Source organism: Pholcus phalangioides, unplaced genomic scaffold, assembly GCF_987345545.1.
Source record: "Pholcus phalangioides strain wild (caught in Gottingen) unplaced genomic scaffold, Ppha-v1.0 ptg000017l_1, whole genome shotgun sequence".
Classification (NCBI taxonomy): Eukaryota; Metazoa; Arthropoda; class Arachnida; order Araneae; family Pholcidae; genus Pholcus; species Pholcus phalangioides.
Window position 1 is genome coordinate 66207428 of NW_028301610.1, and position 15691 is coordinate 66223118.

General features: G+C 36.1%; 3 protein-coding genes across 3 annotated transcripts; 1 reads left to right on the forward strand and 2 right to left on the reverse strand.

The window, feature by feature from the left end:
- Positions 1-3883: 3883 nt before the first annotated feature.
- On the reverse strand, positions 3884-4563 carry LOC149074655 (uncharacterized). The gene is made up of 3 exons (XM_089247368.1): positions 4556-4563; positions 4398-4501; positions 3884-4256 (listed from the first exon to the last, which is right to left on the reverse strand). The coding sequence occupies exons 1-3, from the start codon at positions 4561-4563 to the stop codon at positions 3967-3969; spliced, it is 402 nt and encodes a 133-aa protein (XP_089103494.1). The 3' UTR covers positions 3884-3966.
- LOC149074656 (uncharacterized) lies at positions 4551-8665 on the reverse strand. The gene is made up of 11 exons (XM_089247091.1): positions 8626-8665; positions 8024-8513; positions 7245-7921; positions 6756-7103; positions 6327-6667; positions 5890-6232; positions 5680-5802; positions 5417-5579; positions 5099-5322; positions 4893-4992; positions 4551-4781 (listed from the first exon to the last, which is right to left on the reverse strand). The coding sequence occupies exons 2-11, from the start codon at positions 8504-8506 to the stop codon at positions 4590-4592; spliced, it is 2994 nt and encodes a 997-aa protein (XP_089103217.1). The 5' UTR covers positions 8507-8513; positions 8626-8665; the 3' UTR covers positions 4551-4589.
- A 989-nt stretch (positions 8666-9654) lies between these two features.
- On the forward strand, positions 9655-15376 carry LOC149074657 (uncharacterized). Its single transcript, XM_089247092.1, has 14 exons — positions 9655-10176; positions 10425-10633; positions 10746-11235; positions 11338-12014; positions 12156-12503; positions 12592-12932; positions 13027-13369; positions 13457-13579; positions 13680-13842; positions 13938-14161; positions 14268-14367; positions 14479-14666; positions 14759-14862; positions 15004-15376. Exons 1-14 carry the CDS (start codon positions 10159-10161, stop codon positions 15291-15293), a joined length of 3618 nt encoding a protein of 1205 aa, XP_089103218.1. The 5' UTR covers positions 9655-10158; the 3' UTR covers positions 15294-15376.
- Positions 15377-15691: the final 315 nt, after the last annotated feature.

Here is a 15691-nt window from a genome sequence, read left to right on the forward strand (position 1 = left end):
TGATATGCAAATTTCAGGAAGCCACCAGATGATGCCGATAGTACGTCACAATGACGAGAATGTAAGAGGGGGGTATATAAGGAATGGTGGCAAAGAAGTAAAATTGTTCACAAGAGTTCTGTAAGGCGCTCAGTGCCATAAGCGAATAGTTATGATACAGAGGACGCATGTGGATGATTTTTTACGTGGTAGAATTATCGGCCGCCTGGAATGTGGGCGTACTCAGATGGAAGTATCCGAGGAACTTGGAATTGCCCAAAGTGTCATCTCTAGGCTTTGGCAACGATTCCAAGATAACGGAAATGTCAGTAGACGTTACAGTACAGGTCGCCCCCGAGTTACAACGCTGAATGAAGACCGGTATTTGGCAGTAACTGCCAAAAGAAGCAGACGGAGCACAGCATCCGACCTGTCTCGTCAGCTATCTGCAGCCCCGGGTACCACAGTTTCAAGGCAAACCGTGTATAGACGTTTGGGAGATATTGGTCTATATGCTCGCAGGCCTGTCAGATGTGTTCCGCTCACGGCAACTCACTGTCGGCAGCGATTAGCCTGGAGTAGAGAACATGCAATGTGGACATCGTCACAGTGGGCTTGTGTGATGTTTTCCGACGATTCCAGGTTTAGCTTGCAGTCTGATTCACGTCGGACTTTCATATGGAGACAACATCATTGAACAACACCGTTACGGTGGTGCAGCATTGCTCGTTTGGGGTGGAATTATACTTGGTTCCAGAACAGATCTGCATGTTCAAACTGGAACCATGAAAGCCCAAATTTATCGGGACATCATTCTGGAAAAACACGTACGTTTGTTTAGGGGTGCCATGGGAGCAGAATTTGTGTTTATGGATGACAACGCCCGTCCTCACCGAGCAAACATCGTAAACGAATGCCTTAAATCTGAGGATATAACCCGTACGGAATGGCCAGCATTCTCACTTGACTTGAATCCGATAGAGCATGTGTGGGACATGCTTGGCCGACGAGTTGCAGCCCGTCAACCGCCTCCTACATGTGTACCGGAACTTCGGAGAGCATTGCTTGCTGAGTGGAGTGATCTTTCCCAAGATCAGATCGATAATTTGATACTCAGCATGCCTAGGCGTTGTACGGACTGTATTTCATAGCATGGGAGACATACAATGTATTAACCATCATACCAACCATGTAATAGTAAGTTTTTGTAAAGGAGATATTTTTTACAATTGCTCCAGGGAACAAAAATCGTAGTTTTTATGAATGGTATCAAACATACACCATCGTTTTTGTTCTTTATCTTTTGTTTAATAAATGGGCTTTATGAATAAGTAACGTTTGTTTTGTTTCTGAACCTTTATTTGCCGGAGCTGGCATTATCCTTAATTTATGGACATGAATGTATAATATAATGTATATTTATATATTTTTTAACGTGTTTTGGCGCCCTTTCTCACATACACGTGAAATAATCCACGCGGATTTGAATGGGCGATAAACCCATACTACCGAATTTTAAAAAAGTCACGAAAATATGAAATTAAAATCACCAGAAAAATAAATTCTCCGAAATGTTTGAAGTTACTAGGCCAGAAGCTATTTAACACCATCAAGAATTAAAAAAATCGGTGCTGAAACACGATTGTGAGCAGAATATCCTGCAACAACGTGCGATGGAAGTGAAATGGCACGTAGTTCAACAATGCATTAGCGTAGAAAACGTTTCGTCCAATCGCTAACATAGGTGCATGCGAATATGCAAATAAGACGTAAGAGGGAACGTAGTAAAATTCCTACAGCTATGGCCATAGATGTGATTTTGCTTTTGTCATGATGCCTCAACTCCGAATATTAATTTCAAAAAAATTAATACCACAATACAATGTACATTGCAAATATATATGCAGTGGCGTAGCCGGGGGGGCGGAAGCAGAGGTAGCGAATGCTCCCCCAACCAAAATTCTGCCAATATTGGCGCTTATCTTAGAAAAAATGACTAACGAAGTCTTCTCAAAAATTGCGACAAAAAACAAGTTTTGAATTTTTTTACTGTCGTTCTATGTTGATTTTACTGAGGGTCAATACGTGCTTAGAAGGGGGAGAGGGGTAGGTTTAAGCTTCTTTTGTAGTTACAGTGATCTCCCATAGCTTTTCACAGGCATGCGCTGGAAGGATAAGGTGCTGTGCGGTGACCTATTGGAAACCAGCAATGAGTCAGAGTTAGCTTATGTATGGGTCAATTGGGGGGGGGGGGAGAGAGAATTCGGTGCTCTTGAGATAAAACACCCGAGTTCAAACACAACGACAGGGTTTGTTCCATAAAATGGAAGGTGGGTCCCCAAGTAAAAGAACTCCATGGCCTGGAAGTTCCTCAAGTTGTGTGATTTTAAATGATTGCAATGATATAGTAAATAACAACTGTGTGTTGTTGAACGTTGGATCCACCGACAGACATCTACTGATTTGATCTATAGAATAATTCTTTTACCCCTCTGCATGGTCTGGTGTCAAAATGGCATCATTTTTCCCAAGGGGATGAGCGGCTTCATAGAGTACAATATATATGGCAGAAATTATTCCAAGAAAATGACTGACGCCTTCATCTCTTTTCCCCATATGTACTTGATGGCCGTGTACATACAAAGATATAGTCAATTAAGCATACACTATACAATTGATAAAAGCAAGTTTTTGAGTATGGAAAAAATAATGCTTAAAAAGAATATACATGGACTGCGGTCAGGGCCGCAACTAGATGCTTGGTCACCCGGGGCAAGCGTGCATTTTGACGCCCCCTTGTAATGTTGAAGGAGAGGTTTCAGAATGAAATTTGCGCCCCCTAGGGTCTCGGCGCATATTTCGCAAATGCACCGCTATTCCGCGATTATACGATTTTTTTCGTAATTTTTTCCACACAACCAATCACGCTGCTTCAGCCTCTACGATATCTTCATTTTCGTATCTGATCGCGGAACAGTGATGCAAACAAGGTAGACATTTCTACTGATGTTCCGCGAGCCATTTTCAATGTTATTAAAAACGATTTTATTTTTTAAACCAACAAATTTATGCATTGAAAGCAAACTTAAATATTGAAACAGTTAAAGGAGGATAACAACTTCAAATTTCTGAAAATGTGATAGTAAATCGACTAAAAATAAACCTATAAATTATAGTAGGAAAAATATATCGTGCATGTTAATAATCGCCAACAACTATGAAATATTTAAATATCAGAACTTCAGAAGAGTAAAGATATGAGTAGTATACGCAGCGGTATACCGCGCTTTTTTGGCACGCTCCATCTCCGGGGACCCTCCGTCTCTAGGTATTTACTGAGATATAGTATGATATGGTCTTCCCTACTCCGAGGACCCTCCGTCTCTGTGTTTATATGTTTATCCCCACTTTCGGTATCTCGAGCGAAATCTCTCTATTATCTCGAGTTTTTGTCTATTCATAGTTATTTTATTATTTATGTTTCAACTATTACTTTTTATTTCATTCACTTGAAATTTTTTATACATTTCTATTAAAAGTTTTTAAAAGTTTAAAAAGTTTTAAAAATATGTTTTAACGTACTTAATTTTTTATACATTTATTTTTGTTATATTAGATTCAAGATTATTTTTACCGACTTTTTTTTATGTTTTTTTATTTGAAATTTTTCACTTTAATACATTTTTCAATTTCTATACAAAGTTTTTCAATTCAACTCTTTAAACAAATACTTTTAAACTGATTCTTTTTTCTATATATTTGTAATATATTAATTCAATATTGTTATTTACTTAATGTTTTCTTCATTTCTTTAATACTTCTTATATTACTTTTACGAAATTATATGATACATATAAAAAATAAGAGAATGCATGCAAAAAACCCACAAGACAGGAAACAAATCTATAGCAAAAATAATTTATTCATGAAATAGGAGCGTATATACATATGGGAGATAGGGGATTTTCCCCTATTGTGGAAACATTATCAATATCCGTAGGGTAACGTGGAGAAGTCATCCTTCAATATTCTTTTGTCGTAGACAAGGCCATACTTCTTCTCTTCAACTCTAGTGAGAATTCGTCTTCTTTTAACCTCTCTGGTTATCTTATATTCGTCTCGAATGACGACTTTTGCGGTGAAGTCCAGGGATTGAACCAGGGCATTCATCGTGTCGTAATTGAGGATTTTTGAATTCCTATAGTTCAGTGTGAAACCGCGAATCTTACAAAACACTCGTCCATCCGACCTTCTATATGCATAGTTTTTTGCTCCACCTATAAAATTTACGAAAATAGAATAAAAACGTTGACAAATATCAGTTTTCCCTATGGAAAAAAATATTAATGACACTTCATTCAAATGAGAACCTTTTTTTTTTATGGATTAAATATTAATTTTTTTAAAAAGGGTATTACCTGATACAAAGTCAGTAATCGTATGTCCATCAAGTTCATCTGTGAACTGTCCAAGAAAATCACCAAGTGGCGGGTCGTTGGCCCCGTTACTGGCATAGATTACTCTGAAATTTAAAAAATAAAAATCAATAAGTAAATGATTGCTAATGAAATTAAACAGTTTCATCAAAATTTTTATAATATGTTAGCAACTTACGAGTCTGTATCAAAATACAACAAGGCATCTCCTAGCTTCTCCATCTCCGAGTATAACTTTAGCCGAGCCCACGCTGTTGTGAATGTAGCGAGAAAAATATTTGTCCTATCTGTTTGGGGTGTGCAATCAGTCTTGTACTGCCAATGAACAGCTGCTATGTTTTCGGTTGGTAGATACAAGTCCTTAACCTGCAAAAGTTTTTGGTTTAATGAATGAGTATTTGAATTTTTTAACTAGTTAAAATTATAACTCTGAATGTTTTATAAAACTATGAAGAATAATCTAAAAAACATATTTACCTCTATCGCAGTATCATTCATCATCTTATAAAAATCGGATGTTTTGGTTACATACGTCAATTGGGTCTTGTTTTCTTGCATTCCCCAGCGACCCCAGAAGCTAAGAAAAAAACCGTTAGTTTACCAGTGATTCTATATGATCATGAAAAAAAAGAGAAAAACATCGTGACTTTTATCAAACCATGTATGATAAAGTTAAAAGTTACCTATTTAGACATAACTTTGCCACCTGGCGTCGACCTGGATTAACCTGGATGTTTTTGGGATCTAGTTCTATGTCCTCGACTTGCTTATACTGGTTAATGTATGCGGTTTTCTCCTCGTTTGTCACACAGTTAGTCGGCCAACCAGAGGATTCCTGTTTGATCTTGAGGAAAGCATTGATGTAGGGGGCGAATAGACCCTCCTGCGATTGCTCAAAATGGTAAACCTGGAAAAAACAATTTACGGATTGAAAACAATATCACATTATATGGATTAACGTTAAAAACTACAAAAAAAAAAGTGATGAATAAAACAATTACCTCGTATATCTTCTTCACAATGTAGCCTTTTTCAATGGCCTTTTTGATCTCTTCAGAAACCCATGTACCTGTGAGACTCCTCTCTTCATCATTGTGCTGACATTCTTTAGATAATGTTTCAACACACGAACGACATAGGGGAAAAGTCAGTTTTCCATTAGACCTAGAAAAAAAAACATTTTTTTAATAAATGAGTAAATAAATATTTAGAAAAAACACTCAAATAATAATAATTTAGAGGGGAAAAAACACGCTCTATTTACCTGTATGGGAGAACGGGTAGGTATAAACCTCTGGGTGCTAAAACCTTGCACTTTACTATACCGAAATATGATGATAGGTCATCGAAATCTTCTGTGACAATCCGTGGATGTCCGACCGGATATCTGGAATGGAAAAAACCATCGATAATCTTTTTTTTTTAATCAATACATTAAAATTTATTTATAAAAAAATAATTAAAGTACACTCACTTGCAGTACTTATTGACCCACGGGTACAAAGACGTGAAGTCAATATATTTTGCAGTGCCTTGATAGAAGAGCTTGGTAGCATTGGTCCTTCCACCATAGAATGCGTCTCTGGGTTCTAACCTACCAACAAAGTTGAAGTCCGTCAAGAAATTTTTCAAATCTGTGTCCGTTTTTTTCTGGGCACTGAAATCGTGCTCCCATATAATTTCAAGATTGAAACCCCCTTGTCGTAACTTTTTTTCTTTCTCTATGGTCTTTTTGTGGAGTTCCCACATATAATTTTGTGTGGTAGGATTCATCATGTCTTTCTCGAAACATTGAGGACACCCATGCCAATAGCAACCTTAAAAGATATAAAAAACAATAATTAGTGAAAATAGTTCAGAAAATAAACTAAGAAATGTAGTAAAACAAAAAGTAACTTAAATGTCGCTTACCATGAAACAAAAATATAGTGTTTGTTTCGACACAGAATCCGTCCACGCTGAGTCCGAGAATTCGTTTTTCTCCTGTTCCGTTTCTTGAATGATTTATTTTCATGCCATTTTTGTGATTGAGATATGATAACCATTCAACGCCTAGTCTGCTGCTGTTCGTTTGGTTGACATAGCCTGATACAGGCACCATTCCAATTGACCCCTCATCAATGTATTTAGACCTATAGGTCGCCATACAGGCCGAGGCAATGGTCAGATATTGGAAGGGGTCAACACCCGTTAATTCCAAGAACTCATCTCGAAACTTCAAACAACATCGTCGAAGAATATCAACGTCTGACCTAAAAGAAATTAGAAAAATAAAAATATTCATTATAGCTTTGGAAAACGATAAAGAAATAAATCATATGCAGCACAAAAAAAACTTACTTGCAGTATTCGTACATTTCGTCTCGGAAGACGAATTTTTCACATTTTCTCTTTTCATACCAGACGTCAAATTTTGCTTTGATGTCGACAGCGTAACCTTCAGGATTATAGAACCTTTTGTCGGGAAGCGCTTCATCATAGTCCTGATTTTCTGGTCGGTTGAAGAGATGGGGGAAGAACCCTTTCTTCAACTCTTCAAAACCAAAAGTCTTTGGAAATTTGGATAAGGCCATGGGGAGAAAGTTGAGACTGTCTATAATTCGAATATTTAGACTGTCCAGACGCAAAGCCATGATCTTGGAGCCGCAAGGTACAACAGATGGCTTGATTCCTTGCTCCAAGAGATATCTATAAAAAAAGCATGTAAAAAAAATTTAACATTAAAAAAACCACATAAAATGCATGCATGTATATAAACATTGAACTAAATATACATATATATATGAGAATGATATATCTAAAAATTAGAGGTTTGACAAAAAAACTTACTTGAGCAAAAATTGACCATCGAACCCCTTCATGTTGTGTGCGATGGCTGTAAATCCCTTATGTTCCTTGCAAAAGAGCCAGATGCAGAAATCAACGATGGCGTTGTAGCCACGAAAAACGAACTCCGTTCCATCTGAATATTGTGCCATAGCAAAGTTGATAATATGTTCGCCGGAAGATTGGTCTGTTTCAAAATCGAAGAAGATGAGTTTTTTCGATGGAGACTTTGGATTCTTCTTCTTGAGGGAGCACAGATGACTTTCATCGAGATAGAAAACTTGACAATTATTGCAATATTTTTCCCCACAGACGTGCTCACCACGGGGTCGCTCTTGTTCTACGAGAAATTTTTTGCAAGATTGACATTCATAAAATTGCTGACAGTAACTGGCATTCTTGCCCCCAAAGTTCTTATGCCTAGCAAAACAACCATCTGATCTACAAATTCTATGGCAGTCTTTGCAGTGTTGAGCGTGAGTGGTGATGCAAGACTCGTCGAAGCAGGTGTTACATCTCGTAGCACATTTATGGTACTGGACATGGTCGTAGGCCTTATCGCAATCCGGACAGTAGAAATTAGTGCCGTGGAAACCCTTGGGAGATGTAATCAGATCATAATGTCCATTGTGAAGCAACAAAAATATTTTTTTGTCCTTCCTGGATGTCTTGAATACAACCTGTAAAAATATATAATAGTATCGATATATTAGCTTTACGTAGTTTTGGCTTAAACATAAGTAAAAAAAAAATTATAGTCATTCGATAGTTAAAACCAATACCTTATAAAATTCCTCCAAGGACTTGACAATTATCTGAACGTCTAGAACTGTGGCAAACTTTTCGATTGCATCAAACCCACAGGGACCTATAGGAACATCGGCTTTTTGATACAGGTCCAGGGCCATCTTTTTCTGTATGTTTCTTCTTGCGTCTTTTATGCTAGAAAGTTTAGGATGTTTCTCAACTATGGCGTTTCCTACGATGATCGCGCGTGCGCAGCACAACCCGTCTTCAGGAATACATATAACTGATTTCTTTGCTAATCTATCTGTTGTGATGTTAGTGATCTTTCTTCTTGGAATTCCACCTCCTCGCGGTAGTCGGACTGTGATGACGTCAAATCTCAGGGAAGGATCGTTTAGTGGGATGGAATTCTTGCTTTGCAACACTTTCATTATAACTGCCAGAAATGATTCTATCGTGAGCGAGGCCTTAGGAACAAGACCTGTTGATATAGGCTTTTCAAAATTATCGGAAAGCATTATAATTCTGGAAAAAAATATATTCAAATCAAAAATAATCAATTTTTCAAAAGTAAAATCAACTATTCAAATAAAAAATAATTCCTCAAATTATTCTGAATACTTTAATAAATATTTACCGAATTCTGTCATCTGAATGTAGTCCACGTGTTGTTTCGTCTATCAACTGCGATGATAAGGCTCGCAAAAAATCCACTGCTACTATTATCAGGGTTGATGGGTCTGTCAAATGTTCGGTCTTTATTCGAGCAGTAAACGTAACCTGGTCCGCGTTGAACCGAAGGTTTTTCTTACGGGACTGTTCATGTAATTCGTATGGTTTTTTGACCTACAGAACAAAGCGAAAATATGATATCAAAGCAACAAATAGAATAAAATCACAACATACAAGAAAATACAATAATTCAAAAAAAAAAATCTTATGTAATCATCTTTGAATGTCCCTTCTAATCCAATCTGATTTGTAGCTTCCTATAACACAGATACAAATATTAAATAAATGGCTTTTTTTTTTTTAAACAATATTATCGAAAACAACAGCATTGAATTTTTAAAAATAATATTGTACTGCCATACCTTTTCTACATGCTCCATATCGATATCATCAGGAAATGGATCAATCACAGATTCAATATCAAAATTGTCCTGTAGGAAGAAAAATACAAATTTAAAATGGATGTCCCCCTTAAGGCATTTTTTAAAAAAAAATACCTTTTCATCGACAGACTAGCTAAAAACATAGATATGAACTTACATATTGATCTTCCATCGTAGTCAGAGTCTAAAGATTTCGAGAGATGTTGTTACTCCGAATGAAAAAAAACGAATACGATCTTCTAATCGCGCAGTTTATTATATTATAGCCATCTATATTATAATAAAATAATATAGATGGCAGTTTAAGGGACACTATCATGGCAAGAGTGACCCCCCCCCCTTCTTCCCTCCCTGTTGTTGGTCGGGAGTTTTCCCGCCATTTCGCAATCAGCGCCCCTAGCGGCGAACAAAACTTCCGACCAACAACAGGGAGGGAAGAAGGGGGGGGGGTCACTCTTGCCATGATAGTGTCCCTTAAACTGCCATCTATATTATTTTATTGACATATATTGAAGATACTGAAAAACTCTAAATCGCCGTTTCTTACTTTAAATACGCATATTTCTGAAAGAATTTCTGATATATAGAAGACGTTTTATTAAAAAATGAATAATAAATTGGAAAAGAAAGAATTGTTCATCCCAGCTCGTCAGTTGATTGTTACTAACAGTAGTAATGTATGTATAGCTCTTTGGTTCCTAACGCGCAGTACAATGACTTCAGTCAATCAGTTGTGATTGCTGTTTGGCGCGTTAAATTTGTGTAATTATTGGTGTTGGCGATCGGACCCAATATAATAAACTGCGCGATTAGAAGATCGTATTCGTTTTTTTTCATTCGGAGTAACAACATCTCTCGAAATCTTTAGACTCTGACTACGATGGAAGATCAATATGTAAGTTCATATCTATGTTTTTAGCTAGTCTGTCGATGAAAAGGTATTTTTTTTTAAAAAATGCCTTAAGGGGGACATCCATTTTAAATTTGTATTTTTCTTCCTACAGGACAATTTTGATATTGAATCTGTGATTGATCCATTTCCTGATGATATCGATATGGAGCATGTAGAAAAGGTATGGCAGTACAATATTATTTTTAAAAATTCAATGCTGTTGTTTTCGATAATATTGTTTAAAAAAAAAAAAGCCATTTATTTAATATTTGTATCTGTGTTATAGGAAGCTACAAATCAGATTGGATTAGAAGGGACATTCAAAGATGATTACATAAGATTTTTTTTTTTGAATTATTGTATTTTCTTGTATGTTGTGATTTTATTCTATTTGTTGCTTTGATATCATATTTTCGCTTTGTTCTGTAGGTCAAAAAACCATACGAATTACATGAACAGTCCCGTAAGAAAAACCTTCGGTTCAACGCGGACCAGGTTACGTTTACTGCTCGAATAAAGACCGAACATTTGACAGACCCATCAACCCTGATAATAGTAGCAGTGGATTTTTTGCGAGCCTTATTATCGCAGTTGATAGACGAAACAACACGTGGACTACATTCAGATGACAGAATTCGGTAAATATTTATTAAAGTATTCAGAATAATTTGAGGAATTATTTTTTATTTGAATAGTTGATTTTACTTTTGAAAAATTGATTATTTTTGATTTGAATATATTTTTTTCCAGAATTATAATGCTTTCCGATAATTTTGAAAAGCCTATATCAACAGGTCTTGTTCCTAAGGCCTCGCTCACGATAGAATCATTTCTGGCAGTTATAATGAAAGTGTTGCAAAGCAAGAATTCCATCCCACTAAACGATCCTTCCCTGAGATTTGACGTCATCACAGTCCGACTACCGCGAGGAGGTGGAATTCCAAGAAGAAAGATCACTAACATCACAACAGATAGATTAGCAAAGAAATCAGTTATATGTATTCCTGAAGACGGGTTGTGCTGCGCACGCGCGATCATCGTAGGAAACGCCATAGTTGAGAAACATCCTAAACTTTCTAGCATAAAAGACGCAAGAAGAAACATACAGAAAAAGATGGCCCTGGACCTGTATCAAAAAGCCGATGTTCCTATAGGTCCCTGTGGGTTTGATGCAATCGAAAAGTTTGCCACAGTTCTAGACGTTCAGATAATTGTCAAGTCCTTGGAGGAATTTTATAAGGTATTGGTTTTAACTATCGAATGACTATAATTTTTTTTTTACTTATGTTTAAGCCAAAACTACGTAAAGCTAATATATCGATACTATTATATATTTTTACAGGTTGTATTCAAGACATCCAGGAAGGACAAAAAAATATTTTTGTTGCTTCACAATGGACATTATGATCTGATTACATCTCCCAAGGGTTTCCACGGCACTAATTTCTACTGTCCGGATTGCGATAAGGCCTACGACCATGTCCAGTACCATAAATGTGCTACGAGATGTAACACCTGCTTCGACGAGTCTTGCATCACCACTCACGCTCAACACTGCAAAGACTGCCATAGAATTTGTAGATCAGATGGTTGTTTTGCTAGGCATAAGAACTTTGGGGGCAAGAATGCCAGTTACTGTCAGCAATTTTATGAATGTCAATCTTGCAAAAAATTTCTCGTAGAACAAGAGCGACCCCGTGGTGAGCACGTCTGTGGGGAAAAATATTGCAATAATTGTCAAGTTTTCTATCTCGATGAAAGTCATCTGTGCTCCCTCAAGAAGAAGAATCCAAAGTCTCCATCGAAAAAACTCATCTTCTTCGATTTTGAAACAGACCAATCTTCCGGCGAACATATTATCAACTTTGCTATGGCACAATATTCAGATGGAACGGAGTTCGTTTTTCGTGGCTACAACGCCATCGTTGATTTCTGCATCTGGCTCTTTTGCAAGGAACATAAGGGATTTACAGCCATCGCACACAACATGAAGGGGTTCGATGGTCAATTTTTGCTCAAGTAAGTTTTTTTGTCAAACCTCTAATTTTTAGATATATCATTCTCATATATATATGTATATTTAGTTCAATGTTTATATACATGCATGCATTTTATGTGGTTTTTTTAATGTTAAATTTTTTTTACATGCTTTTTTTATAGATATCTCTTGGAGCAAGGAATCAAGCCATCTGTTGTACCTTGCGGCTCCAAGATCATGGCTTTGCGTCTGGACAGTCTAAATATTCGAATTATAGACAGTCTCAACTTTCTCCCCATGGCCTTATCCAAATTTCCAAAGACTTTTGGTTTTGAAGAGTTGAAGAAAGGGTTCTTCCCCCATCTCTTCAACCGACCAGAAAATCAGGACTATGATGAAGCGCTTCCCGACAAAAGGTTCTATAATCCTGAAGGTTACGCTGTCGACATCAAAGCAAAATTTGACGTCTGGTATGAAAAGAGAAAATGTGAAAAATTCGTCTTCCGAGACGAAATGTACGAATACTGCAAGTAAGTTTTTTTTGTGCTGCATATGATTTATTTCTTTATCGTTTTCCAAAGCTATAATGAATATTTTTATTTTTCTAATTTCTTTTAGGTCAGACGTTGATATTCTTCGACGATGTTGTTTGAAGTTTCGAGATGAGTTCTTGGAATTAACGGGTGTTGACCCCTTCCAATATCTGACCATTGCCTCGGCCTGTATGGCGACCTATAGGTCTAAATACATTGATGAGGGGTCAATTGGAATGGTGCCTGTATCAGGCTATGTCAACCAAACGAACAGCAGCAGACTAGGCGTTGAATGGTTATCATATCTCAATCACAAAAATGGCATGAAAATAAATCATTCAAGAAACGGAACAGGAGAAAAACGAATTCTCGGACTCAGCGTGGACGGATTCTGTGTCGAAACAAACACTATATTTTTGTTTCATGGTAAGCGACATTTAAGTTACTTTTTGTTTTACTACATTTCTTAGTTTATTTTCTGAACTATTTTCACTAATTATTGTTTTTTATATCTTTTAAGGTTGCTATTGGCATGGGTGTCCTCAATGTTTCGAGAAAGACATGATGAATCCTACCACACAAAATTATATGTGGGAACTCCACAAAAAGACCATAGAGAAAGAAAAAAAGTTACGACAAGGGGGTTTCAATCTTGAAATTATATGGGAGCACGATTTCAGTGCCCAGAAAAAAACGGACACAGATTTGAAAAATTTCTTGACGGACTTCAACTTTGTTGGTAGGTTAGAACCCAGAGACGCATTCTATGGTGGAAGGACCAATGCTACCAAGCTCTTCTATCAAGGCACTGCAAAATATATTGACTTCACGTCTTTGTACCCGTGGGTCAATAAGTACTGCAAGTGAGTGTACTTTAATTATTTTTTTATAAATAAATTTTAATGTATTGATTAAAAAAAAAAGATTATCGATGGTTTTTTCCATTCCAGATATCCGGTCGGACATCCACGGATTGTCACAGAAGATTTCGATGACCTATCATCATATTTCGGTATAGTAAAGTGCAAGGTTTTAGCACCCAGAGGTTTATACCTACTCGTTCTCCCATACAGGTAAATAGAGCGTGTTTTTTCCCCTCTAAATTATTATTATTTGAGTGTTTTTTCTAAATATTTATTTACTCATTTATTAAAAAAATGTTTTTTTTTCTAGGTCTAATGGAAAACTGACTTTTCCCCTATGTCGTTCGTGTGTTGAAACATTATCTAAAGAATGTCAGCACAATGATGAAGAGAGGAGTCTCACAGGTACATGGGTTTCTGAAGAGATCAAAAAGGCCATTGAAAAAGGCTACATTGTGAAGAAGATATACGAGGTAATTGTTTTATTCATCACTTTTTTTTTTTGTAGTTTTTAACGTTAATCCATATAATGTGATATTGTTTTCAATCCGTAAATTGTTTTTTCCAGGTTTACCATTTTGAGCAATCGCAGGAGGGTCTATTCGCCCCCTACATCAATGCTTTCCTCAAGATCAAACAGGAATCCTCTGGTTGGCCGACTAACTGTGTGACAAACGAGGAGAAAACCGCATACATTAACCAGTATAAGCAAGTCGAGGACATAGAACTAGATCCCAAAAACATCCAGGTTAATCCAGGTCGACGCCAGGTGGCAAAGTTATGTCTAAATAGGTAACTTTTAACTTTATCATACATGGTTTGATAAAAGTCACGATGTTTTTCTCTTTTTTTTCATGATCATATAGAATCACTGGTAAACTAACGGTTTTTTTCTTAGCTTCTGGGGTCGCTGGGGAATGCAAGAAAACAAGACCCAATTGACGTATGTAACCAAAACATCCGATTTTTATAAGATGATGAATGATACTGCGATAGAGGTAAATATGTTTTTTAGATTATTCTTCATAGTTTTATAAAACATTCAGAGTTATAATTTTAACTAGTTAAAAAATTCAAATACTCATTCATTAAACCAAAAACTTTTGCAGGTTAAGGACTTGTATCTACCAACCGAAAACATAGCAGCTGTTCATTGGCAGTACAAGACTGATTGCACACCCCAAACAGATAGGACAAATATTTTTCTCGCTACATTCACAACAGCGTGGGCTCGGCTAAAGTTATACTCGGAGATGGAGAAGCTAGGAGATGCCTTGTTGTATTTTGATACAGACTCGTAAGTTGCTAACATATTATAAAAATTTTGATGAAACTGTTTAATTTCATTAGCAATCATTTACTTATTGATTTTTATTTTTTAAATTTCAGAATAATCTATGCCAGTAACGGGGCCAACGACCCGCCACTTGGTGATTTTCTTGGACAGTTCACAGATGAACTTGATGGACATACGATTACTGACTTTGTATCAGGTAATACCCTTTTTAAAAAAATTAATATTTAATCCATAAAAAAAAAAGGTTCTCATTTGAATGAAGTGTCATTAATATTTTTTTCCATAGGGAAAACTGATATTTGTCAACGTTTTTATTCTATTTTCGTAAATTTTATAGGTGGAGCAAAAAACTATGCATATAGAAGGTCGGATGGACGAGTGTTTTGTAAGATTCGCGGTTTCACACTGAACTATAGGAATTCAAAAATCCTCAATTACGACACGATGAATGCCCTGGTTCAATCCCTGGACTTCACCGCAAAAGTCGTCATTCGAGACGAATATAAGATAACCAGAGAGGTTAAAAGAAGACGAATTCTCACTAGAGTTGAAGAGAAGAAGTATGGCCTTGTCTACGACAAAAGAATATTGAAGGATGACTTCTCCACGTTACCCTACGGATATTGATAATGTTTCCACAATAGGGGAAAATCCCCTATCTCCCATATGTATATACGCTCCTATTTCATGAATAAATTATTTTTGCTATAGATTTGTTTCCTGTCTTGTGGGTTTTTTGCATGCATTCTCTTATTTTTTATATGTATCATATAATTTCGTAAAAGTAATATAAGAAGTATTAAAGAAATGAAGAAAACATTAAGTAAATAACAATATTGAATTAATATATTACAAATATATAGAAAAAAGAATCAGTTTAAAAGTATTTGTTTAAAGAGTTGAATTGAAAAACTTTGTATAGAAATTGAAAAATGTATTAAAGTGAAAAATTTCAAATAAAAAAAACATTAAAAAAAGTCGGTAAAAATAATCTTGAATCTAATATAACAAAAATAAATGTATAA

Excerpts from the sequence above, each read along its gene's own strand:
- LOC149074657 (XM_089247092.1), top strand. Across the intron at positions 11,236-11,337 it reads CCTTGGAGGAATTTTATAAG|GTTGTATTCAAGACATCCAG; the intron begins GTATTGGTTTTA and ends ATATTTTTACAG. Across the intron at positions 12,504-12,591 it reads GAAATGTACGAATACTGCAA|GTCAGACGTTGATATTCTTC; the intron begins GTAAGTTTTTTT and ends AATTTCTTTTAG.
- LOC149074656 (XM_089247091.1), bottom strand. The coding sequence starts at position 8,506 with ATGCTTTCCGATAATTTTGAAAAGCCTATATCAACAGGTCTTGTTCCT. Across the intron at positions 5,580-5,679 it reads CTACCCGTTCTCCCATACAG|GTCTAATGGAAAACTGACTT; the intron begins GTAAATAGAGCG and ends TTTTTTTTCTAG. Across the intron at positions 4,782-4,892 it reads TGAATGATACTGCGATAGAG|GTTAAGGACTTGTATCTACC; the intron begins GTAAATATGTTT and ends AAACTTTTGCAG.
- LOC149074655 (XM_089247368.1), bottom strand. Across the intron at positions 4,257-4,397 it reads GATTACTGACTTTGTATCAG|GTGGAGCAAAAAACTATGCA; the intron begins GTAATACCCTTT and ends TAAATTTTATAG.